The 26,235-nt window shown below is 36.5% G+C and overlaps 6 protein-coding genes and 1 pseudogene across 6 annotated transcripts; 4 read left to right on the forward strand and 3 right to left on the reverse strand.

Moving 5' to 3' along the window:
• Positions 1-40: 40 nt before the first annotated feature.
• Positions 41-1,687, forward strand: LOC9319578 (putative F-box/FBD/LRR-repeat protein At2g05300). The gene is given in 5 exon segments (XM_021031270.1): positions 41-667; positions 669-851; positions 853-960; positions 1,042-1,179; positions 1,261-1,687. Coding segments are annotated over 5 exon segments (1,317 nt in total). The 5' UTR covers positions 41-67; the 3' UTR covers positions 1,549-1,687.
• A 337-nt stretch (positions 1,688-2,024) lies between these two features.
• Positions 2,025-4,434, forward strand: LOC9319579 (putative F-box protein At3g23950). The gene is made up of 2 exons (XM_002883466.2): positions 2,025-2,732; positions 3,079-4,434. Exon 2 carries the CDS (start codon positions 3,081-3,083, stop codon positions 4,320-4,322), a length of 1,242 nt encoding a protein of 413 aa, XP_002883512.2. The 5' UTR covers positions 2,025-2,732; positions 3,079-3,080; the 3' UTR covers positions 4,323-4,434.
• Positions 4,435-8,554: 4,120 nt separating this feature from the next.
• LOC110230073 lies at positions 8,555-9,609 on the forward strand (annotated as a pseudogene).
• A 1,277-nt stretch (positions 9,610-10,886) lies between these two features.
• LOC9319581 (late embryogenesis abundant protein 1) lies at positions 10,887-11,621 on the forward strand. Its single transcript, XM_021030518.1, has 3 exons — positions 10,887-10,997; positions 11,117-11,251; positions 11,346-11,621. The coding sequence occupies exons 1-3, from the start codon at positions 10,944-10,946 to the stop codon at positions 11,424-11,426; spliced, it is 270 nt and encodes an 89-aa protein (XP_020886177.1). The 5' UTR covers positions 10,887-10,943; the 3' UTR covers positions 11,427-11,621.
• A 312-nt stretch (positions 11,622-11,933) lies between these two features.
• LOC9319583 (dihydroxy-acid dehydratase, chloroplastic) lies at positions 11,934-15,788 on the reverse strand. Its single transcript, XM_002885581.2, has 14 exons — positions 15,156-15,788; positions 14,985-15,056; positions 14,836-14,883; positions 14,485-14,639; positions 14,147-14,341; positions 13,959-14,070; positions 13,806-13,875; positions 13,655-13,713; positions 13,417-13,540; positions 13,252-13,322; positions 13,072-13,173; positions 12,780-12,860; positions 12,306-12,464; positions 11,934-12,210 (listed from the first exon to the last, which is right to left on the reverse strand). The coding sequence occupies exons 1-14, from the start codon at positions 15,684-15,686 to the stop codon at positions 12,160-12,162; spliced, it is 1,830 nt and encodes a 609-aa protein (XP_002885627.1). The 5' UTR covers positions 15,687-15,788; the 3' UTR covers positions 11,934-12,159.
• A 376-nt stretch (positions 15,789-16,164) lies between these two features.
• Positions 16,165-17,649, reverse strand: LOC9321694 (troponin T, skeletal muscle). Its single transcript, XM_002885582.2, has 2 exons — positions 16,625-17,649; positions 16,165-16,553 (listed from the first exon to the last, which is right to left on the reverse strand). The coding sequence occupies exons 1-2, from the start codon at positions 17,013-17,015 to the stop codon at positions 16,267-16,269; spliced, it is 678 nt and encodes a 225-aa protein (XP_002885628.1). The 5' UTR covers positions 17,016-17,649; the 3' UTR covers positions 16,165-16,266.
• Positions 17,650-18,618: 969 nt separating this feature from the next.
• LOC9321695 (beta-amylase 1, chloroplastic) lies at positions 18,619-21,463 on the reverse strand. Its single transcript, XM_002885583.2, has 4 exons — positions 20,777-21,463; positions 19,995-20,205; positions 19,761-19,871; positions 18,619-19,668 (listed from the first exon to the last, which is right to left on the reverse strand). The coding sequence occupies exons 1-4, from the start codon at positions 21,358-21,360 to the stop codon at positions 18,856-18,858; spliced, it is 1,719 nt and encodes a 572-aa protein (XP_002885629.1). The 5' UTR covers positions 21,361-21,463; the 3' UTR covers positions 18,619-18,855.
• Positions 21,464-26,235: the final 4,772 nt, after the last annotated feature.

Raw genomic sequence — 26,235 nt, forward strand, 5'->3', positions numbered from 1 at the left:
GTACGTTTTCAGCTCTGAAATTTGTATCATTTTTTTACAGATTTCGTAGTTTGGAAAAAGAAAACAAATGGCTTGTGGTTCCAAAGGATTGAGTCAGAGGTTGATGGAAGATAGAATAAGCCAATTACCAGATCCTTTATTGATTCAGATACTTAATCATCTTCCCACAGAGGAAGCTGTTAGGTCCAGCGTCTTATCCTCCAGATGGAGGCCTCTCTGGCTTTGGGTTCCTAATTTAGAATTCTCATTTTCGAAATTCCCAAGTTTCACTGCCTTTTTGAGTTTCGGTAACTGGTTTTTCGATTCCGCTAGGGTTTCATGCATAGACAGCCTCAAGTTATCTATAGATAGAAATGATGCATTCTATTCCTATCTTACATCATGGATTGATGCCTTAGTTAAGCGTAAGATCAAACATCTATATGTTTATCGTACTGTAGGTGGTTATTCTCATGAGATGCCCCTAAGCCTCTATGTTTGTGAGACATTGGTATCTCTAAAACTCTATAGGCTGACTTTGGTTGATGCTGAGTTTGTTTCTTTACCTTGCCTAAAGATCTTGCGTTTAAAAGATATTGAGTTTCACAATGAGGCTACTTTTGAGAGACTTGTCTCGTCCTGCCATGTGCTAGAAGACTTAAAGATTGACGTAGTATGGAATGATGAGAATGTCTATCGGGTGGCGGGTGCACTCTCGGTCACTGAAGAGATTCTGTTTTATACGAAGTTTTTCTCTCCGGTTTGATTCTGTTCCGGGAGTTGTGATTGATGCTCCTCTACTGTGCTGTTTGAGAATCGATGATTGTTTATCACAAAGCTTTATAGTAACCGATCTGGAGTCCAATGCCAAGCCTAGATATTTCTCTCCGTTTTCGTTTGTGGGCTTTTGACGAAAGAAACATGTTTCTCGCTTGGATTTCGAGGGTTAGAGATATGACGATATGTGCAAACACTTTCAAGGTATATATATGTCAACGCAAGTTTTGGACATGCACATTTTTCGTATCGTAACCCACATTCTTCTTATCTCTCTGGTTCCAGCTCATGCAGCTTTACTCAGTATTTAAACCGCTACCTCAATTTGGTTACATGTCCAGTCTATACGTTACTCTCACTGCATATGATTTGAAATGGTTTCCAATCTTTCTGAGTAGCCCGAATCTGAAATCCCTCATCTTGGTAATGATCTTCTATAAACCCTATATATGAAGTTTCTGCATATTGTTTCATTGTGTTTTTCCCTCTCATTTTTCTCCACAGGAACGGATTGGTGGTTCTTTCCATCAACTGTCTCCCAAGGCGATGGAACGAGTTAGTATTTCATCTGTGACTGAGTGTTTGCTATCGTCCCTCGAGTTTGTTGATTTCAAATCCCCAATTTGGGAACTTGCTCCAGAAATGAAGCTCGTATGGTACTTCCTAGAGAATTCTCCCACCCTCAAGAAACTCACTCTACATTTGAAGTCTCATTCAATAACAGATGACTTCATCAAAAAACTCCTCAAAATCCCAAGATGCTCTACCGAATGTGAAGTTGTCTTTCTTTGATTGGTAAAGAGCAGAGAGAAATGCAGGTTTAGGCTTTCTTTTATGTTTGTTTCTTTGGAGTAAAAATAGGGATAAAAACTGTTTAATGGTACCTCTGCAAGAAAAACTCTTGTTGTTGTTGTTGTTTAACAAGAAAAACTCGATTTCATGCATGCTCCCAGGAGGGCCGTCGAAAAGAAGAACAAGCAAGCTTCTTTAATGCATGGCTTGCTCAGTCGTGACCCTTGTTGCCATTCTGTACATCTTCTCCTTAAGTTTTGGAAGAATTCATTTGGTTCTTTTGATCCAAAATTTTGGATTTCATTGGATTGGGCAAACAAAAATGGTATAGTGAGAGACACCTTGAAGAGTTCCAAATGGAAAGAGGAGATACGGAAGCTTAAAGAGAGAGAGGTAGTTGTTTTATGGTATGAGCCATTGAACAAGAGGATGTATATGGTATCTACAAAAGATAAATATATATCTCCAAATACAACATAACGAAATTACGATGATCACATGATCCTTATTATGATGAGAGAACTTAAGAGCATAGCTAGCTTTGTTACAAAATCACAAGATATAAAATTGCAACCTATCCCAAACAGAATTGAACTCAGGGGACCAATTTTCTCAAAATTTTAAGAGGGGTCTCACACACCATTGACCCAAAAACTATAATGCAATGTTCGGTAAACAAACGATTCTAGTTTATTAATTATCGCAACTAAATCATGTCTCATTGAATATATAGGTTAACCTAATGATACCCTAATCTAAAGTTTAAAAACATTTAGAAGCCATTATCACCAAGTGTTAATAAATCAATTGATAAAATATCTTTGCTGGTTGAGTATCACTTGGGAGAAAACCATATTGAATGCTCTGTTTTCCGGCCTAAGGAGATGTACAGGCCTAGGCCCAAAACTTCTTAAAAAAAAAATCATTATGGATTATACCTTATCTTCACTGACCAATCAGAATTGTGGATAAAACAAATGAGTGGTTGATATAAAAAGATGTATATTAAAAACTTAATTGGATTACCATAACCCTACTGTTTTCCATTTTGTTATCGTATAAATATGTGTAATCTTTCATTTAACCTCATAGTCTCGATAACATAAGCTAGTTTGTTCGTCGCCGCCGTCCACCATAAAATCCTTCATTTTTCCTATTTTTCTCCTCCTTTTTGACGAAATCAGGTAAGAGATCTAGTATTTTCTCTCTCTACCATTAGTTAGACCATCACAACAAACTCAAATTAACCTCTTCTCGATAAACAAGCTATCGATTTTCTTTGTCCGCGTGGAAAAATATCGTATATTATATTATCGATATATTTATATGTAGATTCTATTAATTGTTTCTTATATATGAAGTCATAATTCCCTATTTCTTTTTCTAATGTGGTTTGATTGTTATAGGTAAAAAACTTTTTCTTATTTGGTTTTAAAGAAAAACAAAAACAATTTGTTATCTATGGGTAATTTAAATATTATAAATTTTGCATTTTATTCCATTGGTTATGTGTTGTTTATTTGCATGCAGAAATGAATATTCCAGAAATGGCTTTTCAAGTCTTGGTGCGACTTCCACTAAAAAGCCTCGCAAGATTCAGATCAGTGTGCAGAGAATGGAAACTTCTGATCGACTCTGAATTCTTCCGAGACTACTTCATCTCGCTCAACTCTTCCTCAGTCTCATGGTCAATCATTCAAACGAGACATCACATATTGTCACTTGACATCGTTGGTCACCATGGATGCAAAACATGGGGACTTACTCATTTTCCGGGATCTTTTGTGAGTTTCTTTGCCGAGACCACAATCAGGAAACTACAAGTCTTAGCTTGTACCGATGGATTGGTCCTTATTTACGCAGAAGCTAGTGATGGAACTCCTATGCATTACGTTGGTAGTCCTTTGTTTCAAGAATGGTTTCAAATTCCTCTCCCTCCTGACATCCATTTGCAAGATGATCATAAGCGTTTCAACGACAGTGGATTGGTTACAAAGATGCAGAGTGGTACCGTTGTGAGTTACAAGGTTGTGTGGTTGATCGCTCACGCTTTTGCTAGAGTCGATTTTGGGATTTACTCATCTGATACAGGGGAATGGGAAATTAAAAAAGTGCCTTGTCTTCATTCTGCCTTCTGGTTTAGTCATCACAAGCCCATTGCTTTAAATGGGATTCTTCATTGGCTTTCCAACCTCACCGGTTCTTTTGTAGCTTACGATTTCTATGGAGGTCATGATGATGATGATGCGTGTGATATCATACATTTCCCCGATAGTGGAAAAGATGATGAGTTACGGCGTTTTAGGAGAACCTTGTCCACCTCGGAAGGGTCTATTGTGTACTTCAACGAGTTTGGTGGGAACGGAAACCGCATATTACGGGTTTGGAGGCTGGTCAAGTACACAGATGGTCCTAAGGCGTGGCAGCTCTTTAGGGAAGTCAGCTTGGTGACCTTGATCGATTTAGGTATCTATTATTTCCCTGTGGTGATGCATCCTTTGAACTCTGAGATCATCTACTTGTGGAGCAGAAACAAGAAAGGTATGGTATTGTTTAACTTGAGGACACATGTGTTTAGTCTTCACAAGGAATTAGAAGACGAGACCAAGTGTATGGATGGTTGCACCTTGAGCTTTAACAGGTGCAGCGAGTATATGGAGAGCATGTATGGATACTTTTTCCCATCGTCTTACGGTGGTACTAACTGTCTCTTTGCTTCACAGTATGTTCTCCCTCGTTGGCTGCACCGTCTCCCTCGTCCGCAGCCTTCTTAGTAGCTTCTGTTGTGAGTTTGAATCAAATTTCAAATGTGAATGATTTTAATGTTGTCATGTTACCAATCATAATCTTGTATTACTAATACAATTATCATGCCCGAAGCTTTTTCATCGATTAACTGGTTGTGTTTGTTCAATATATTACTGTTGTGATGCATCCTATTCTTATCTCACATCATGGATTGATGCCTTAGTTAAGCGTAAGATCCAACATTTATATGTTCGCCTTACTCAAGGGGGTTGTGTTCATGAGATGCCACTAAGCCTCTATGTTTGTGAGACATTGGTATCTATAAAACTCTATAGCCTGACCTTGGTTGATGCTGATTTTGTTTCTTTACCATGTCTTAATATCTTCCGTTTAAAAGAGATTGAGCTTCGTAATGAGGCTACTTTTGAGAGACTTGTCTCTTCCTGCCCTGTCCTGGAGGAGTTAAAGATTGATGTAGTATGGAATGATGGACGAGTCTATCGGGTGCACTCTCGGTCACTGAAGAGGTTCTGTTTTCAACGAACTTGTTTTATCCGGTTTGAATCTGTTCTGGGAGTTGTGGTTGATGCTCCTCTACTGTGCTGTTTGAGAATCGATGATTGTGTATCACAAAGCTTTATAGTAACCGACCTGGAGTCCAATGCCAAGTTAGATATTTCTCTCTGTTTTCAAGTGTGGGGTTTTACAAAGCAAAAAAAAGTACCATCCACATGTTTCTCGCTGAGGTTTTTTTTTTTTTTTTTGCTAAATTGTAAATATTTTATCGATAATGAAAACAGTTTAGGTTACAATCAAGAGTTTAGCCAGTACTGGCGATCTTTTATTAAACTTTGCATTTATCTTATATATATACTGAAATAGAAATCACAGATTTAGAACAAAGTATTTCCGCTGCTGGGCTTTGAACCCAGAATAGACATCAATTTTTGATGAGTTTAACCAGTGTGCTACATCAGATCTTTTATTAAACTTTGTATTTATCTTATATATATTGAAACAGAAAATTACATATTAAAAAAAAAATGATTTTCACTATCGGGCTTTGAACACGGAAATATATTATCAATGTAGATGAGTTTAGGTAGTGGGCTACGACAGATCTTTTATGAAGGTTTGAATTTATCTTATAGATATTAAAACAGAAAATTACATATTAAAAAAAGAAAGTTTTCCATTGTCGGGCTTTAAACTCGAAATTAAGTCATCAATCTAGATGAGTTTAGCTAGTGTGCTACACATAACGATTTTCATAAACAACAAAAATCCATTGCTGGGCTTTGAACCCGGAAATACATCAATCAAGATTAATTTTGCCAATCTGTTACAGCAAATATTTTGTCAATGTAAGATTTTCTATTATATATGTATATTTTTTAAAGGAAATGAGACGTGTTCATTTCCCGGATATTTTGTTTCTCATGGAGACGAAAAACTCCAGTAATCACGTGTTGGATGTTAAAAAATGGTTAGGTTATGATTCTTCTCATATAGTTGATCCTGAAGGTTTGAGTGGAGGATTAGCTATATTCTGGAAAGCTTCTTATGATGTTGAAATTCTTCACTCAGATAAGAGAATTATCGACACAAAAATCAAGTTTGGGTCCTTATGGTTTTTTGCTTCTTTTATTTATGGAGATCCAGCTTGTAATTTAAGACAAGATGTTTGGGATAAGTTAACAAGTATTGGTCTAACAAGGAATGAACCATGGTTTGTAGTTGGTGATTTAAATGAGATCTGGGACAATTCTGAAAAGCTTGGTGGTCCTGCCCGTGATGAATCTTCTTTTTTACCTTTCCGCAATATGGTTCGGGATTGTCGTCTCCGTGACATCTCATTCACGGGTAACAAGTTTTCTTGGGCAGGTAAACGCAATGATATGTGGATCCAAATCAGATTAGATAGAGCTCTTGGCAATTCTGAATGGTTTCATCTTATTCCGAGAGTTCAAGCTGAATATCTAGAGGGGGTGGGTTCGGATCACAGGCCCTTACTGACCAGGTTCGTCAATGAGAATCAAACATTTAGAGGTCGCTTCATGTTTGATAAACGATGGACTGCTAAACAGGAAACTTTGGAGATTATTAGACACGGTTGGAACAGTGAAGGAATGGATGGTAACACGAGTCTCTTTGATCTAATCGCAGCATGTCGGAAGTCTTTTTCTCTTTGGAAACGTGGTTCTCAATCCAATTCTAAGACAAGAATTAAACAGTTGCGTGAACAACTTGAGGAAGAAGGTTGTAAACAATTTCCACGATTTGTTCTTCTTCAACAATGGAAAGGTGAATTGGCTGCGGCGTATCGAGAAGAAGAGATTTATTGGAAACAACGTAGTCATGAAAATTGGCTTAACGATGGAGATCGCAATACCAAATACTTTCATGGGAGTGTTCAAGGGAGACAAGCTCAGAACAAGATTTTTTCTTTAATTGATGATAATGGTGTGGAACAGTTTGCAGATGGTTCTAAAGGTAATATAGCGGTGGACTACTTTCAAAAGCTTTTTACCTCCTCGCAGCCATGTGATGCAACCTCTTTACTTGATGGTATGTGCCCTCGAGTCACTCCGTGTATGAATGCTGCCTTAACTAAACCCGTCACCAATGAGGAAATTAGACAAGCGGTTTTTGCTATCGGAAGTTGTAGTGCTCCTGGTGCGGATGGCATGACAGGATTATTTTTTCAGTCTTATTGGAGTGTTGTTGGTCAGCAAGTTTGTGAGGAAGTGAAAAAATTCTTTGAATCTGGTTCATTACCGAGTGAATAGAATTTCACACAAATATGTCTCCTTCCTAAAAAACAAAATCCTAACAGAATGACTGATCTACGTCCGATTAGCTTGTGTTCCGTTTCGTATAAAATCATCTCTAAGATTTTATGCTCAAGGTTGAAGGTATGACTGCCGGAGATTGTTTCCGATGCGCAAGGAGCCTTTGTCTCAGGTCGTTTAATCTCAGACAATGTTCTGTTGGCTCATGAGATGGTTCACGCATTATGCACTAATCCGGACTGTAATGAGGATTTTATGGCTATCAAAACCGACATGTCCAAGGCGTACGATCGCGTTGAATGGAATTTTTTGGAGGAGCTTTTTATTAGACTTGATTTTGATAGGAAATGGGTAGATTGGCTCATGGTTTGTGTGAGAAGTGTTACGTACTCGGTCTTGTTGAATGGGAATTCCTATGGTTTTATCAAACCGGAGCGTGGAATAAGACAAGGTGACCCGCTTTCGCCTTTTATCTTTATTTTGTGTGCTGAGGCACTTGTCCATACAATGAAAAAGGCTGAAGTTGAAGGACGTATCACTGGTATTCGTTTGACTAGGAACTGCCCGTCCATCCAACACTTGTTGTTCGCTGATGATAGTCTTTTTCTTTGTCGGGCTACTTTTAAAGAAGGGGCTGAAATTCTCAAGTGTTTGAAACTATATGGTGATGCTTCCGGTCAAGAAATAAATCTTCAGAAATCGTCAATTATTTATGGCACCAAGATGGAGCCGATTATGAGACATTTGCTGGGACTGTTTCTTGGAATTTTCAAGGAAGGTGGTGATGGTATGTATCTAGGTCTTCCGGAATGTTTTAGTGGTTCTAAATGTGATTTGTTATCATACATAACAAAGAAGCTCAAAACCCGACTGACTGGTTGGTTTGCAAAGACGTTGTCATTAGGAGGGAAGGAAGTCCTTCTTAAATCTGTTTCCATGGCTTTACCAGTGTACGCCATGTCTTGTTTTAAATTAACAAAATATCAATGCCAACAGATTACGAGTGCAATGACAAGCTTTTGGTGGAACTCATGTGAAGAACATAAGAAGATGCATTGGGTGTCTTGGGAAAAGATGTGTAAAACAAGGAAAGAAGGTGGTTTAGGATTTCGAGCTGTTGGTGATTTTAATCAAGCTTTACTCGCAAAACAGGCCTGGAGACTTCGTACAAAACCAAACTCTTTGTTGGCGCGGGTATATAAAGCACGTTATTATCACCGTAAGGATTTTATGGATGCTGTTGTTGGGGCTCGACCGTCTTATGCTTGGCGCAGCATTATCCATGGTAGGGCTCTGCTTGGAAAAGGCCTCATAAAAACCATCGGGAATGGACAAACTACTAGTGTGTGGATTGACAAATGGATCTTTGATAACGTCCCGCGTCGTCCTTTCAACAAACAGTCTCTTTTTGATTTAGATTTGCGGGTTTCAAACCTTATTAACCCCAAGGCTCTTGGAACCACAATCTATTATCGGAACTGTTTTTTCCACCGGATGTTGTCAGAATTATGTCTTATCCTCCAAATGTGGATGCAGCAGATAGCTATGTATGGGCTTATAACCGGTCTGGGTGTTACACGGTCAAGAGTGGTAATTGGTTATTGTCTCATTTACAAACTGATCCTACACCTTTATCTGCTCATGACAAGGAGACTCGTATACTTAAAGAGAAGATTTGGGCGATTAAGACTATTCCTAAGATCAAAATGTTTTTATGGAGAGCTTTATCTGGTGCTTTAGCAGTCTCGGTTTGTCTTCAGGCTCATGGTATGAATTCTGCTCTTCAATGTTCTCTTTGTCAAAATGATTTGGAATCCATCAGCCATGTTCTTTTTAACTGTTGGCCGGCGCGAGAAGTTTGGGAGATTGCCAACATTCCCTTACCTTCTCACGGGTTTACAGATTCAACTAATGACAATCTAGCATTTTTGTTGAAAGTTATGAGCAATGATAGTGTTTCACTCTTTATACGTATGGCGATCCCGTGGATCTTATGGGGAATATGGAAGCACCGCAATGAAGTTTTATATGCTGGGAAACAAGGTGATTTGAATGCATTGGTAGTTCATGCAATAGAAGAAGCGGAACTGTGGAATAAGTTAAAGGAGACACAACCGCAGCCTCCTCTTGGTATTGGTTTGAATGCTCGCCGTGAGACCAGATGGGTTAACCTCCCATTAACTTTCTTAAGTGTAATCGTCATGTCTCTTGGTTAAATGAGTCTCATATGTGTGGTGGAGCTTGGATGGTAAGGAATCACCAAGGAGATGCAGTTTTCCATGCGCGAGAAATGTTTCTACCCGCTTCAAATCGTATCGCTGCGGAATTAAGAGGGATCCTTTGGGTTCTACATAGTCTTTCTGACTTGCATTTGGATAACATTGAGATATGGTCTGATTGTCATGCTGCAATTGACGCCATTATTGACCCATCAAATTGGCCAAGGTATCACTCCTTCCTTGACAAGATACATCGGCTAATATCAAGCTTTGGTAAAATTGTGTTTAGGTGTCTTCTATAAAAGCTAATGCGATCGCAAGAGCTATTGCTGCGAGTGTCACAAGTAGGGGTGTCAAAATGAGCTAGCTCGCTCAACTCGGCTCAGCTCATGATGAGCTCGGACATTTCATGAGCTAACTCAGCTCAACTCATTTATTAGATGAGCTTCAATATATAACTCGGACTCAGATCATCTTGGTCACGAGTTAAATGAGCTAGCTCGCGAGCTCATAACAAATAAATATAATAACAGAAATAATGTAAATTTTTTTAAAAAAATTAAAATAACATAATTAATTCTAAAGTTAAATAATGGAAATAAATCCAAGAAAAATAATAATCTCCAAAACACCAAACAAAAAAAATCTCAAATAATAAATCCTAACAATTAAATTAAATTAATTAAAGATAATAGAAATATGGAATGATCAAGAATCTATTCCGTGTTACTCTTGCTCTTGAGATAATCCTAGAGCAACATCTTCATTGTCTTCATCTACAAGTAAACGTTTAAGATAATATTTAAATAGGATAACTCCATTCTTTTTTTTGGGAAATGTTTTAGATAAATTTTTAAAAGGATTATTTCTATATTACTTATATTATCTTCTAAAATTAATATGTAAAAACACACAAATTTTCTAAAAGAATAATTCTATTTTTGTTTAATTTAAATGGAAAAGATATATATAAATATATATATATTTTTAAAAAGTCGAGCTCATGAGCTAGCTCATGTTCATTAAAGCTCGCTCATATAACTCGCGATCTAAAAAAAGCTCGATCACATAACTCATTTATTAAATGAGCCTAAAAAACAGAGCTCGTGCTCATGAAAAATCGATCTGAGCTGAGTCAGCTCATGAGTTGCAAGCTCATTTTGACACCCCTAGTCACAAGTGATGGGCGGGGCCAATCTTATTTAGCTAGTGGCGGTCCGGCTTGGCTATTTTCACGTATTGAAGAGGAGAAGAGGAGATGACATAGTTTGGAAGTCTTTCTAATCATTTATACTCTGTTTTGTGGAGTTCTGTTTCTTATGATGACATGTTCTGTTTTAGACTTTGAATACGTTTCTTATTTTTAATAAAACATATTAGTCGGCAAAAAAAAAAAAAAAAATTAAAAAAGATAATGATAAAGTTTGCCTATTCTCATTTGTAAAAGTAAAAGAACAAAATGAGAGCAGTCAAAAACACATAGATGGCCACCCTTACATCTCTCCACCAGAATTTACTCATTTCTTTTTTCACCACAAAATCATCAAATCCCAAAGTAATGCTAAAACCACTATAAATACACTTTTCATAAAACAAAACAAGAAATTCAATCAAAGCTCATTTACTTGATAAAATCATGTCGAACTTGCAACAAGCCTACAATGCTGGACAGACCAAGGGCCAAGCTCATGTCTCTTCCTCTTCTCTTTTCTTCCATTACAATTATCCTTGTTTTGTAGTTACCTATATATGATGGACTTTGGTTTTGTAATCAATTAGTACTAAATATAATAGATTTGGCCTTTGCAGGAGAAGGCTGAGCAATGGACAGAATCTGCCAAAGAAACTGCACACAGCGCTCGCGACAAGACAGCTAACGCGGCTCAGTCCACCAAAGAATCTGCCCAACACGGCCAACAACAAGCCTCTGGTTTCATCCAACAAGTAATTTTAATTAACTAATGCTTAACCATTAATGCTAATTGTATTAGTAAGACTATAAAACTGTGTTAATCTATATCAATGTTTATGTGAATAGACTGGAGAGTCAGTGAAGAACATGGCTCAAGGTGCTGTTGATGGTGTCAAGAACACTCTTGGCATCAACGAGAAGAAATGAGAAGTCAAAATACTATAAATTTTGCTTATTTTTGGAGATTTTTTTTTTTAAGTTTGAACACTCTTGTAATAAAGTTTGGATTTACTTTTTTGTTTTCTTTATGTGTGGAAGATTTTGACATGAGATCTGAAAAGTAATAAAAAAAATGGTGTAATATTTGCCGATATGGTATATAATATTGCTAGTACTGTGACCGTTTTGTGTTGCGGATTCTTGAAGACGCTGTAAAACATGAATGGTCCAAGCATATATACGTATTGCCTCCTTGGCGGCTTATACTTTGCTGGTATGATTGATACAAATGAAATTGTGTTCTTGCCTTCCCAGCCAGATTATGACCCTTATGTTGTCTACTACAATATCGAGAGAAAGACGATGATAAGAGTTGAAATCCAAGGAACCGAAGCCTTTAAGGTTAGTGGATTCCACATCTTTCTAAACCATGTAGAGAACGTGAAGCTTATTCAAGCATAGCTAGTTTGCCACATTCAATCTCATAGACAAGTATTTATGCAAATCCGTCTTTATTCTGTCTTTATTCGGAATTCGGCCACAATCAAAAGTTTTTATTTTGATAGTTTAGAGAAACAAAATCTTAAAAACCTGCAAATAGCTAATGATCAGTCACAAAGTAACATGATCTAAGAAGCTACAATAAATAAACGCACAAATTCCCTCATGAACACACTACATTCTGCTGCTCATTCACAAAACTCCCTCTTAGATCGTTCACTTACTCATCGGTCACACATCCATTTGAAGCCGATTGCACGTTCTTGATGTACTGTTTTTAGAACATCATAGACCATTCATTAGAACCTAATTAAACAGATGTCAAAGAGACATACATTTATATACATACAAGTGGATTTATAATACCTTGTATAGAACTCCTCGGTTAACCTTGTATGCAGGAGCAGTCCATTTCTTTCTACGGTCATTCATTTCTTCGGGAGAGATTTGTGTGTCTATTCTCTTCTTTCCTATGTCAATGGTGATTATGTCTCCGTTCTCTATCAGACCAATCGGACCACCCTCCTGCAGATATAAATAGTAAGCACACCGGAGAATTGCTTTCAGCTTTATTATCTTCAGATTCTCAAATCACATTAATATCGGTTTTAGTATTTGAAAGATTCCGAAATCATCATAATTGCATAAGAACCGCCAAAAACTATTACAGCATCCCTTTACCATTGTTCCTTTTTGCTAAAGCTAAATATGACTATGACCCCCAGTAGCATTTATTTTATATCCCGGAAGAGGGATATGGATCTATCAAATTTATCTTGTAAGTGCAAAATTCTGATGGAGCCAGTGGACAAAGAGAGAAAAAGGGAGAGGGAGAGAGACCTGAGCTTCAGGGCAAATGTGGCCAACAACAAAACCGTGTGACCCACCGGAGAACCTACCATCAGTCAGTAATGCACATTCCTGCAGCACCCAATAGCAACATGTTGTCATTTTCTAGAAGTGTGTTTTCGGATGTGGATAAAGTAGATAAAATGAATCTGATCACTACCATAAGCATGGATTGCTCAATTAGTCAGACCATGACAAAGGAAAAAACGAGTTCTATAACTTAGAACATAAAAATTGATCAGACTAAGTAAATGTCTCACTAACCCAGTCATACTGGTCATACCTTTCCAAGACCGGCACCCATTATTGCACTTGTCGGTGTCAACATCTCAGGCATACCTGGACCTCCTTTAGGCCCCTCTCCTCTGATAACAACCACTGTTCCCTGAAACACGATACATTTCATCAGATAAAAGGAAATAACCAGCTTTTGAGATTAACTTCATATCAGAAAGGAAATCACCTTAAACCTCATTGGGTCTGCTGATATAGCAGCCAGCATAGATTCCTCTCCTTCAAATACAAGCGCGGGACCTAAAATAAAGAGTTCCATTATATAAGCCCTCAAATTGAGAAGCGTTAGCTAAATATGGAGAGTAAAGGAGGCATTAGAGTGAACCAACATTACCAGAGAAATATAAGCCCTCTTTGCCGGTAATTTTTGCTACAGAACCATCTGGTGCAAGGTCTCCTCTCAAAATTTGTATGTGTCCAGTCTCCTTGATTGGATTTGACAGAGGTCTAATTATCTCCTGGAACATTATCAGAATTAATTAGAAACCTGTATAACTAACATCCATCATAATCAAGAAGAAAAAGCCGGTGAATTCTAATGAGATAACTAATAACATTACAAATAATCCTACCTGCCCTTCTGTTAAGCGGGGGACGTTTTCTAAATTTTGAGCCAAAGTCTGCCCTGTGACTGGTAGGAGATACAACAGCGTAGTTATGTGACCATTTCACATCAACCCAAAAAATGCTAAGTCTGTTTATAAAATGTTTAAGCATTTTTACCTGTCATACAATCCCCATCCATCAATCCTAGCTCTAATAGATACCGGAGAACAGCTGGCGTACCACCTATCTGAAGATCAAACAACAAAACTTACAAACTGACCAATTGAAAACAAATAAGTAATAAGCAAAACGATTTAGCCAAAGCCGCACCTTATGTATATCCTCCATAACATATTTCCCACTGGGTTTAAGATCTGCTAGAAATGGAACCGCATCGCTGACCTTCTGAAAATCGTCAAGAGTCAACTCCAAACCAACAGACCTGAAATCATTTCCATTCATTACTTCGGTCCATAGCTATCCATGGTAAGAATAAGAAAAACATATTAATCTGTCACCTTGCAATAGCAATTAGATGCAATACTGCATTTGTTGATCCCCCAAGGGCCATGACGGAAACCATTGCATTACGAAGTGATTTTGGAGTGATAATGTCCCGTGGTTTCAAGTCCATCTTTAGCAATTCTAGAAGATATTTTCCAGCTAAGCGACACTCGTCCAATTTCAATGGGTCTTCAGCAGGTATTGAAGAACTTCAAAAAAGAAGAAAAACAACTATAAAATTTCGGCAAATACAGTTTAGGATCTCCAATGTTCTTGTGGAAATAACTTACTATTAAGTATAAATCTGTCAAAATAACTTCATAAATGTGGTCTTTAGAGTTGGAAGCCTCACCTGTAAGGAAGTGACATTCCCATGGCTTCGATGGCGGAAGCCATTGTATTCGCTGTGTACATGCCACCACAGGCTCCAGCTCCAGGACATGAATGATGGAGGACAGTCTTTCTTTGTTCATCACTTATAGAGCCACTAACAAATTCTCCATAACTCTGAAATACAAAATTGAAAAACATGATGAATCCCACAAGTACTGGAGCGATTTGACACCATAGTCACAAAGATTTTTGTAACTTAATCCCAAAATTGAAAACCTGAATGAAGTCTCATTGAATAAACAACAGAATTTAGAAACAAGGAGTAGTATATTGTTATAACCAAGCTTGTAGTAGATAGAAGAAAAGATACCTGGAAAGCAGATACTATGTCATATGTCTTGTCTTGAAAATGGCCAGGCTGCAATAAAATCAAACCTCTGTGAATAAGCTACCCAACTAGTCACAAGGGTTTAGGGTTTAAGAAACTATCTTCTCATCAATTTGATAAAAGTAAAGTACCTTAATGGTTCCACCATAAACCATAATGCCTGGTCTGTTAAGCCTTCCCATGGCCATAATAGTTCCAGGCATCTAAAAAATAGCACAAAAACAACATTATAGCAAACAAATCACATAACCATGGAGATAAAGACAACACAAAGAACGATGATTCGAAAAAAAAAAGCTTACATTTTTATCACAACCAGGAATAGATATGTTACCATCATACCATTGAGCACTCATAACAGTCTCAATACTATCAGCAATCAAATCCCTAGATTGCAAACTAAAACACATCCCTCTAGTTCCCATCGAAATAGCATCACTCACACCAATAGTATTAAACCTAAACCCAACCATTCCTGCATTTTCAACTCCTTCTTTCACAGCCTCAGACAATTTCAACAAATGCATGTTACAAGTGTTCCCTTCGTACCAAACCGACGAGATACCAATTTGGGGTTTTAGCAAATCGTCGTCTGATAAACCAACACCGTGAAGAATTGCTTGAGACCCACCTTGGGATTTGGGTTCAGTGATTCTTGAGCTGTATTTGTTGAGCTTGTTGGAGTCAGTGAGAGGTGGGGAAGGATCAGCGGTTACGGATTGAACGGAGCAGGAGATGGTTGAGGGGCGGTTACGAGAGTTGACATTGTGGGGATGGAGGAGAGGTTTACAGGGGAAGAGAGTGGCGCGTGGGGAGAGGATGGTGGCGTGCATGGCGGCGCGTGGAGAAGAGGGTTTAAAGAAGGTTTTTTTGGCGGCGCAGTGCGTGTGGAGAGACACTCACTTCAAAAGTGAAGACTTTGAGAGTGAGAAGGAAGATTCTGAATTCAGATAGATACAGAAAAATAGGGTTTTTTTGGTAATTTGTGAAACGGTATCGTTTAGTATAATAATTTGGAAAAGTTTTGGTTTGCGGCTTTCTCCGACTCTAATCTCAGGTTTTTCAACTCCCCGGTTTGGTAAGGTGCCAAATGGGGGGGGACTAATCGTATCTGAATCAAAACCAAAATCGTATTGAAATAACCAATACATAGAAAATGAAATAAGAGAAATCATTTCGGTTTAACTCGCCGGTTTGGTATATGTGATTGTTTTTTTTTTTTTTTTCATCATGTGATTGTTTAAAATGGGACATGTGCTTTTTGAACTCATAGTGATATGATTTACTGTTTCCAACATATAGAGTGTAAAATAACAAAAAGAGATATAAATATAATTATATGACATTGTGGATCAAGATTCTCTGACGAGTGATATGACTGTTGCAGAAGACTATATGACTACAAGTGTTTGTTTATGTACATTCGACACATTTGGTCTTCAGTATCAACAGATTTATTGATGCAAATGATCCTGTCTTCTTCTTCTTATTATTGCTTCCAAGAATCCTCAAACTCTGTCTCAATATATCAATCTCTCTTTCTTTCTCATACTTTTGTCTATCCATCAAAACTATTTTCTCTTGAAGTGTCTCAATTGTCTTTTCTTTAGCTCTAACTTCATCTCTCAGTTCTTCAACTCTCTTTGCTTCTTTTTCTTCTTCTTCTTGTTCCTCAAGTTTCCTTTGCATTATTGCTTCTCCTACAAACACACACTTTAAAGATCCATACTTTTTTTTTCTGAAATTAAGTTGAAATGAGTTATGTTTTTACCGGAGGAAGAAGTAGTGTGGGTGATGAGATGATCAAGCTCATTCTTGATAGCTAAATAGAGTTGTTTCCATTTCTCAATGGCTTCATCTCTCACTGCTCTCTCTACACACATCTCCTCAACTACCCACTTCCAATACTCTCTTTCCTCTGATGTTGTTGTCTTTGCTTCCTCTCTTTCCTCTAGTTTCTTCCTTAGTCTCCTCACTTCCTCTCTCAGCTTCTTCCTCTCTTTCCTCCACTCTCTCTCCGCCTCTCTAAGTTGATCAAACATCACTCTCTCCTTCTCATCTCTCTCTTTTATCAAGGGTCTTCTTCCTCTACTATGGTCTTTTGATGTCTCCTTCACACTTCTCATACTTCTTCTCTCTTGCTTGCTTGTGCATCCACCCATCTCTACTCCTTTAGACACTTCTTCGTCTTTTTTTTTATAACATGTAGAAGAATATGTTAATGAAGGAGAATCTCACTCTATCTCTCTCTGAAAGCTATGTTCTTGTTTTATTTATGATATAGAGACCCTCTCCTTCATTCAATGAAGAAAAGTCATAAGTGTGAATGAAGAAGCTCCACTAGTACTACTACACTACCATTTATATATGGCCCTTTCTAAAAAGAGCATCTCAAAACAGTAATTTCTCTAGCTTTATTTTTCACTCACTCACATGTGTAAACAGAAAACACACTACAGTAAAAAAAGTGAAACTAAAATTTTGGTGGAATGGAATAAATTAAGAGAGAAGTGATGGGAGATGTCAGAAGGGAAGGTGGAGAATTGTGTTAGAAGATTAGGTTTAAGGACATGGAAAACTACAAGACTATATTCTCATCCTTTACCTCAATTAATGGTGTGGGCTTTCATTGTTTTTTTCACATGGTCCATCATCAACTATTTGGACCCATTCCTCTCTTCTATACTCTATAACTCTACACTAATTATTTTCTTTTCATATTACTATTTACTAATCAGTTTCTACTGTCACAGGTTTCCAAAAAAGAGATAATATGTGTGTAGATGTCATAATAGGCATACCTGTTTTTGAGTGGCTCAAGGGTCAAATTAAACATATTGAGGAAGAGACAAATGTAAGACTGTTGCCTAATCAAAATCTTATTCACATGAATAGTTTATGTTTTTCTGTTTTACAGCCACATAATCAATTAAAACGATTAGATTGGTCCCACGATTTTTGTTTGCGAGAATGAGAATTTAGTATATGTGTTTGGCTCAACTGGTTTAAGCTGTACCTTCACGTGAACTTCCCTATTAATCCGGCTCCTCTATCTGTCCTTAATTATTTGTTAAGTATAATATCTCATCTTTTCCTTTTATTAGAAGAATCCCTAATTATTACTTAGTGCTTTGTCTCCCTAATTTAGTCGTTCTTTAATTTGGTGAAAACATGGATTAAGAACTGAGAAAAAAGATAGTAATAGCTTTTAATTTTGGTTTACCTTAATTTACTCTTAGTGGCAAAGTAAATGTAAGAGTGCTTTTTGTTTTTCGTCAGGAGTAACGTAGGAGATTAAGGTCTTGGTTTTATATATTTGCTTTTTTTTTGTCGGCAATATTGTGAACAAGAGTTACTTACTAGTTACTAGTAAGTAGTAACTATTGTTTCCGACTAGTTGTGGCCTTGTGTCTAAATATTGTTTAGCAGATAGTTTCATATACAACCTCACCAGTCACCACATGTAAAGAGCCGAATCACAAACGTACACAATCCAAATGACCCACATATTGTTTGTATGTGGAACTATAGGATATACCGTCAATACCCGTGTGTGGTTTTTGGTGGCTATTTTACGGTCTAAGTTTTACATTTTACACCCATCCACTAAATGAAGAACATATGATTTTTCACTTATTAGTAAATTATACAAATTACACAACAAAGCTTAACTAAAAAAGCATCTATGCAATTGCAACATTGTTACAAGTTTACATGATACATATTATTTTATTCATTCATAATTCTATGTATTCAAAGAAATGCTATTTATTTTTGGCTTCATTAAATAATTTGTACATCTCTTAGCTTATATTAAAAGCAGTAGAAATGCCACAACCTGACCAGAAAAAAACCAGAGCTGTGGCATACATTTCATTTTTACAAACAGTACATACACAAATTCCAACAAGCCTAAACATCTTTTTCGGCATCGTCATATAAACCATTTCATTATAATCGCATACAAACATAAACCGTCGAACCATGCCACAATCTATCTCTCTAGTGAGTGAGAGCCACTGCAACTTCTTGAACCAGCGGCTGAGTAACGTGCACAAAATGCTCAGTCTCACGCTCAACTTCTTCCCAACACCTATGGGAGTCTCTCCCTTCAACCATTTTCTTCACAAACGCTACGAATTTCCCCCAGTTATCTGCTTGAAACAACTCCGGGTTCATCCTTAGGTAAGTAAATGCACACATCTCTCGGGGTTCTCCCTGGTTGTTTTGATCAAGGTTCAGCACGGAGGCCTTGAGAATCTGCTCGTGCGCGTAGTCGTCGTACCTAGGCAATGCGTTTTCACCAGCTAGAGGAACTTCTGCAGCCAGCGTGGCTAGAGCCACCTGGTTAACTAGCTTCTCTGGTGCACAAAGTGCGTCTTGAGGTTGCTCGTGGTCTCTCATCTCGATACATGTGAAGTTGAATATGGCGTTGTGTCTGGCTAACATTTGGGCTATTGGGAGGTACCCATCTCTGAACCTTGTGTTGTAGTATCCTGCTGTGAGCTCAGGAGCGTGAGAACGGGTCCCATAGTGCCAGTGGATTCCAGCGATTTTGACCGATATTTTGACACCGGTGTTTTCGAATATTGACTTGGCTGAGGATAGGATCCGCTCGCCGTGATCTAACAGCATCTGGGAGTACCATGAGAGGAAGAAATCTCCATACTCCGTGTTCCAACCACCACCTTCTTTTTTGAAGAACTGAGTGTCTTCTGGCCAGTTATTGTAGTGACCGGCATCGGTTGGGCCAGTACTGCCCCATTCTGGCTTCCCATAAGCCTCAGCTGCTGCTTTCAAGCTGCTTAATGAGTACTACATCAATCATAGCAAGTAAAACAATTTAGTATGACATTCTTTGCAAAATGAATCAGAGGCTATTCATGTGTGATTAGTGGTAAAATTACCTTATCATAGCACTGGAAGGCTCCAATCCCTGGGAACTTCCATGTCCCCTCTTGCTCGGGGTACGAAGGGTAACGCAGTTCTCCTGCAGGTCCCATTCCCACTTGGATTTCCTGAAAAAAAATAAAAACAATGCAAACTCAGACTTCCAACCAAACAGAGTAGAGAAACAGAGAGAGTCAAAGACGCATGTTCTTTGATGAAACAAGAAATGAATAAGAGAAGCGGAAACATACCACAATGGTCTCTCCAAGAAGATGCTTGAAGTTGTCTCTGAAAGCACGCATGAAATCCGCGTAGCATTGCACGGGAGTTCTACCTTTGAGAACCGGGAGTGTATCAGCGCCAAGTGATATATACTCACAGTTCCTTCTTCCCCACTGATCAGTGTACGCAAGGTCTGGGTCCTTGTCAACCTCTTCAATAACCCACTGAGGCAGAGGAATACTGCAGAACAAAAAGATTTCCAAATTAAAACACACAAAACCTCATTACTGAATGATAAGACAATGACATCTTCACTCCTATATGAAGTAACTCTATATTTAAAACAAACAAATAATCCACAGGTCCATCTAAAAGAAACGTCGTTACCACAGAATCCATCTTTTGTAGTCAATCTTGAAAGAGACGTAAAGGCCTTAAGTTAAGAGTTTCGTAAGGAGAAAAAGACGAATTTAATTTGAGACGCTCACGTAACAAAGAAAAAGATGTGGCTTTTACACTCTTGAACCTATCACTCTCTTCTCGAATATTGTATCATCAAGAGTCACGTACACGTTACTCCATCAATCAATTAAAAAAATGAACAATCCTGCCTACTCAAACTTCAATCAATCAGTTCCAAGATTGATCATAATCTCAAATCTAATCTTTCCAATTCCAAAATTCTTCAAGATCTTTAAAGACCTCACTCAAATTTCCTAATCTCTGTAAAACCAAAGCTAAACTAGCCTAAAAATCCAATCTTGACTATCAAAATACTAACAAACACACGAATTAAGAGAGAATCACGTACGTGACAGAATCACCAACGTTACCACCACACTGATGAAACGACATCACAGCTTGAACCTTAAGTCCAAGCTTCTTAGCCATCTCAAGCAATTCATTATAACCTCCCCAATTATAACTTCCCGGAGATTCCTTCTCCACCAAACCCCACCATACATCAATCATAATCCCTTCAACACCAGCACTCTTCAACGCTTGCAAACTCGCTTTCATCGCCTTTCTCCGATTCACCGTGTTCCCCATCGTAACACTATCAAGCGGCATCATCACAAACACAGGAACACCTCCTCCTCCTTCTCCACCAATCCCTCCTTCTTTATACGTTCTCTGTTCTTCAATGGTTTCGACTCCATTCTCCACCGCGAAAGCCTTACACGCCACCGACAGATCCGCACGCGTCCCCCCTAAAATTGGACTCATCGGTGGTGATGGATCTGTTCCATGAGCTTTGTAGTTTCGATTCATTGCTTTAGGTGTCATCATCCTCGCTGATGGTGGTGAAATTGATAACGATGAATCGGTCATTTCACCGGATTTGATCGGAGTTCCGGCGAGTACTCCGAGCTGATGCGATAAATTAAGCGCCATTTTCTCTCTATACGAGAAAACGAATCAAAAGAATATTCCTTCTTCACAAAATTCAAATTGATTTTTTTTTTTTTTTGTAATCAGAACTTTTGTGTGACGGAGGAGAGATCGGAGAATGAAGAAGGAGAGATATTTATAGGGAAGCAAAAAAGGATAAGATTAAAATAATATTTTTGATAGAATCGATAATCGTGTGACACGTGTATAAACGTATGATGTGGATAAAGACACGGTTGAGATCTAAAGAGTCAGAATGGACGGTGGGGTTAGCAGAGCGCGTGAACTTTCCAGTAGACGCGCTTTTAACCTCACATTATTTTTTGTGGTCACCAAAATAGATTTTTATTTAATTTATTATTGTTAGAGTACAATACAAAGCAATATATAAAAATATGACTTTATTTGTTATCACGAGTTTATAGGTGAGATTAGCTTTTTTTTTGTTACAAGCAAACGGTGATAGTGTTCTACAATGTTCTCTTTCATGAAAATAAATATATGAAGGAAACAAATATGTAATGGTGAATACAAGTAGTATTTTCCTAAATGTTCTCTATAATACATACGTCTATGTGTAAAACAAATGTTTAGGTCTTGGTTCGAGTTATTTCGAGAACATTTAGCAAATGACTCGCATTACAAATAATTGTTTTCTTGTCAACCATAAAAATATTGTTGTTTAGAAACTTGAAATGCTTTGCACAATCCGTGATTTATTTTGGCTTTTAAAGGCTTTTGGGATTAACATGAAGGGGTGAAATGTATTATATTAAACTATGCATGTACAATTTTGAGCTCAAAACAAGGTATCACAGTGGATAATTGATACTAAAGAATTAGAGATAGTCAAATTGTTTCCATTCTTATTCCACATGACTACGTTTAAACAATACATGACTAAAGAACTAGTTCTGTTATGTCTACGTTTTCATATTTGACAAGAAAATATTTAAGCAATATTAGAATCCACTTAATCAGATTTATATTATACAAAGACAGATCCTATGTTCGTCATTGACCAATTGTTAGATTTCTTAGTCACATGTCGTTGTGTACCGAAACTTTAGGTTCTCGACTAATTCCCTTTTGGAAAGCCTGACACATATACTATACTATATATACCTAGCAAATTTCTTGTGATTAATTGTCTTCTCAATAAGATTGATACACCAAAAATCCTTTGATAAAGCTTGTCATAATTTAATTTGGATTTTTATATATAGTTTTTTAAAAATAGTATCACGTTATAATTTTTAAAGATTTGGAATGAAGTCTTTACGCCAACAAGGCAACAACTTCATGTGCTACACAATCCACTTCATATTTACATCCATGGGAAAAAAGATCACATAAGATTTGGTTATAGAGAATAAAAGATGAGCATTTGAAGAAAGAGAGTTGTTTTGGAACGGAAAGGAGACATCATAATTTAAGTATTTCTAAAGAACTAAAAACTTTTTTTACTACTAGAGTTCTTATCGAAATTGAAAATAATTTTTGTAATTGAAAATAATTAACGTTTGGCTGAAACCAAAAGAAACTACTCTAATATATGAATTAAACAACAACCTTTTCTACCATTCAATTTCATCACTTTTTTTTTTTTGGTTAAAAATTTCAGTTCCATCACTTAAATTGTTCTTGTAGTTTATTGATGTTATATAGTTCAATGAAAATTCTATATGACCAAATAGCACTTGGCCCAGTGATACATGTATATTGTATGGTCCTTCCAAAAAAAAAAAAAAAAAAAAAACAAAAATTGGGATTTCTTAGATTCGAGTGCTGGATAGTGTAAATTTTGAACTACTAATTCGACTTAATTAGAAGATGCACGGATCTACTTGAATATTTTTTGGATGATCAAAAGAAAAAAAAATAAAAAAAAAACTCAGTACTTTCTTTCTAAAGTATACTAGAATTTCAAAATTTTAACCTAGTCGTCTGAGGAAAAATGAATCGAATACCTTAATCAGTAAGGAACAGATCAGAGTACTTGCCAGCACACGCTAAGACCAATCAACATGAATTATTGCCTTAATCTAAAAGATATGCATAGTAACAATCAAAATCCAGTGAACATTAGTTTACTCTAGAAGAATTATGGCATGAAATAATACAAATGCGCTTGTTTTCCAAACATAAACTTTAGTACATTTTTCATTATAGAATTGTATCGTTGAGAAAAGGTTTGACAAGTTTATGTTTAAACTCGAGTTTCTTAATGCTAATGATATACAAGTAATTTTCGATTTTTCTTCTCTACAAAAATATAGATATATTTCTTTTGTTAATATTTTGATTCTAGTCAATATTTTTGTAATATGCAATGCTTTTATATAACTACACTATACTTCAAACATAGAAAATAAATATCCTTGACGAAAAAAGCAGAAAATGTCTACCATAGATTAATAATACACGGACACAAAACAGCAGGCACGAACAAACAAAATGTTGAGTGGTGGAGAAAGTAAACCAACATTGAAGTTTTCTTCTGTAAGCTTAACACGTGCCACGGTGATGTGGAGTGGCAAGTTCCCACCTTTTGGGATGACTTTTCCTGACTACTTAATCAATCCGACGGCTGAGATTGAACCGGTTCGTTGCTCGTCAAATCTTTTTAGGACAAAAACTGTCTACCTTTTACAAGATTGGATTATGAATTTCTGACAAAGACTAGAACCTTCTTTTCTTTTCATGAAAGATCAATGAGTCATTTTAAGAGTATTTAGATGTAGTATTATTAGTATTTAGTAATCTTTTATACAAAACGCAATTAGTAGAAACAAATTATGTATTTATGTGACATGATATTAAAATCACATGAAAGAGTTGTTGCAATCCACTTTGATAACTGCATCAATCTCATCCCTCTCGCTGGCAGTTTCTTCACCGTTCGTGATATATTATTGAATCCATTTCATTTACAAAGCACTTTATATCCAAGTTTTCAATGGTGAAAGGATAAACCACGTATATTCGATACAATCGGTAGTTCGGTACTATAAATCTATATATAAATATCAAAATCTTTAGATTGAAGTAAAGAAGATTTTTTTATTAGGCATTTTAGTGGGTGCAGATTTATTGAAAGCTAAAATAAAATAAAATAAATGGGGCTACGTGGGAGTCGAACTTAGGAGTTGAGGGAACATATGTAGAGATTTACCATCTCATCTTATGACCTAAACACCATAGTTCAATTTGATTAAAAAATTAATAATATATATATTACTTTTTACATATAACAAAAATTATGTACTTTTTAAATGTAAATAATTTTTTTTAACAAATTAATAAAATATATATACTTTACTACAAATAAGACTATTCATAAAATTAAATTATATAAAATTTCTCGGTGGTATACAACTGTTTTTATTTAGTATAGTAAAAAATGATATGAATGATATATACACAATGGATTATTCTATATGAATCATATATACAATGATGAGATAATGTTTAGATTTCTCTTCTATCTATATTCTATATACGGCTCTTCTATATACGAATGATCTATATTTTCAAGATTTCTCTTATATCTACTTTCTATTTTCTAATTCTCTTCTATTTTTAATACTTTTTTGCCAAAAATATTTCAGTGAAACCTTTATAAATTAATATTCGATAAATTAATATCTCGTTATACTAATAATTTTTTTATGGTCGTAAATAGATATTTATCGTATTTTTGCCCCTGCTCGGTTCCGTAGCAGGTAGTTTTTTCGGACGTATCTCGTTATACTAATAATTTTTTTATGGTCGTAAATAGATATTTTAGCTTAAATATCATTTCTATAAATTAATAAACACGGTAAATTAATAAATTTAGTAAAATACATTGGTCCCAATATTATTAATTTATAGAGGTTTTACTGTATATGGCCTTCTTACCACGTGTAGACGTTGGTAGCAGTCCAAGTCCATCGTCTTTGATCGCCTGAAAATATATTAGACAAATTTTGGAAAGTCATGGTTAATTTACACCGAAATATAAACATAATTTGGCATTGGCTTTGTCATTGTCTAATAAAAATGTTTATCAAGACTGAGTGTCGTTAGCTCAACTGGTAAAGATCGTAGGCTATGCTTAGAGGTCATCGGTTCGAGTGACGCTTGAAACGAAATTAATATTACATACCGTGGTTTCGGATATAAAGGGGTTACTGATTTTGCTCCAGAACTTTCTGGTATTCAAAAAAAAAATGAATTAAATTTTAGGGGGGAGAGGACTACTGGGGGTATTGGATGAAAGACTTTAATAGAATTCAGTTGGATAGAATTAGAGACGTAAGCTACAGATTTTTAAAGAATTATTTAATGATAGCTATTGTAATTTTTAACATTTTAATAGAATTTGCTAGAAATTACAAACCGAAACTTTTAACCCATCTACCCAATCCATAATATTCATCTTCATAATCTGGTCATGAACAGAGGAGGCATCATCATCTCTCTTTCGTCACATAATTCTTACACTCCCTGATCCATAGAAGATTCAATATTCATCTTTCTCTCTCTTGCTTGTATTTTCTACGGGAAAGAGGAGTCGATGGATGAGGAAAATGAAAAAGATGAAGAAAAAAAAGATACTTTTAGAAGTACTTATCTTTACTTTGATAAATAAGTCTTGATGAATGTGACATCCCCAAGCTTGCCTGAATTGATAAGTTAAAATTTGTCTTCGTAATTGAATAATCACCTCTACAACAGATTCGACAAGTTTGGAAACAAACTTGTGTACCGGAAACTCTCTGTTCTGCTTGGAGTTATGTTCTATCCGAATCCACAACAAATGAAAACCTCCTTTCGTTATCATGTATTATCATTTATCACAGAATAAAAGTTTGAATAGAGAGAATAGAGGGG

Source organism: Arabidopsis lyrata (assembly GCF_000004255.2).
Source record: "Arabidopsis lyrata subsp. lyrata unplaced genomic scaffold ARALYscaffold_3, whole genome shotgun sequence".
In the NCBI taxonomy this organism is placed as follows: Eukaryota; Viridiplantae; Streptophyta; class Magnoliopsida; order Brassicales; family Brassicaceae; genus Arabidopsis; species Arabidopsis lyrata.

Bases quoted from the DNA above. Each gene is read 5' to 3' on its own strand.
- LOC9319579 (XM_002883466.2), top strand. From the start codon at position 3,081: ATGAATATTCCAGAAATGGCTTTTCAAGTCTTGGTGCGACTTCCACTA.
- LOC9319581 (XM_021030518.1), top strand. From the start codon at position 10,944: ATGTCGAACTTGCAACAAGCCTACAATGCTGGACAGACCAAGGGCCAA. The intron at 10,998-11,116 runs GTCTCTTCCTCT...TGGCCTTTGCAG, and splicing joins AGACCAAGGGCCAAGCTCAT to GAGAAGGCTGAGCAATGGAC. The intron at 11,252-11,345 runs GTAATTTTAATT...TTATGTGAATAG, and splicing joins CCTCTGGTTTCATCCAACAA to ACTGGAGAGTCAGTGAAGAA.
- LOC9319583 (XM_002885581.2), bottom strand. From the start codon at position 15,686: ATGCACGCCACCATCCTCTCCCCACGCGCCACTCTCTTCCCCTGTAAA. The intron at 14,640-14,835 runs GTATCTTTTCTT...TTTGTATTTCAG, and splicing joins ACATAGTATCTGCTTTCCAG to AGTTATGGAGAATTTGTTAG. The intron at 13,174-13,251 runs GTGATTTCCTTT...ATCGTGTTTCAG, and splicing joins CAGACCCAATGAGGTTTAAG to GGAACAGTGGTTGTTATCAG.
- LOC9321694 (XM_002885582.2), bottom strand. From the start codon at position 17,015: ATGGGTGGATGCACAAGCAAGCAAGAGAGAAGAAGTATGAGAAGTGTG. The intron at 16,554-16,624 runs GTAAAAACATAA...GTGTGTTTGTAG, and splicing joins CCACACTACTTCTTCCTCCG to GAGAAGCAATAATGCAAAGG.
- LOC9321695 (XM_002885583.2), bottom strand. From the start codon at position 21,360: ATGGCGCTTAATTTATCGCATCAGCTCGGAGTACTCGCCGGAACTCCG. The intron at 20,206-20,776 runs GTACGTGATTCT...TTTGTTCTGCAG, and splicing joins AACGTTGGTGATTCTGTCAC to TATTCCTCTGCCTCAGTGGG. The intron at 19,669-19,760 runs GTAATTTTACCA...TGATTGATGTAG, and splicing joins CCTTCCAGTGCTATGATAAG to TACTCATTAAGCAGCTTGAA.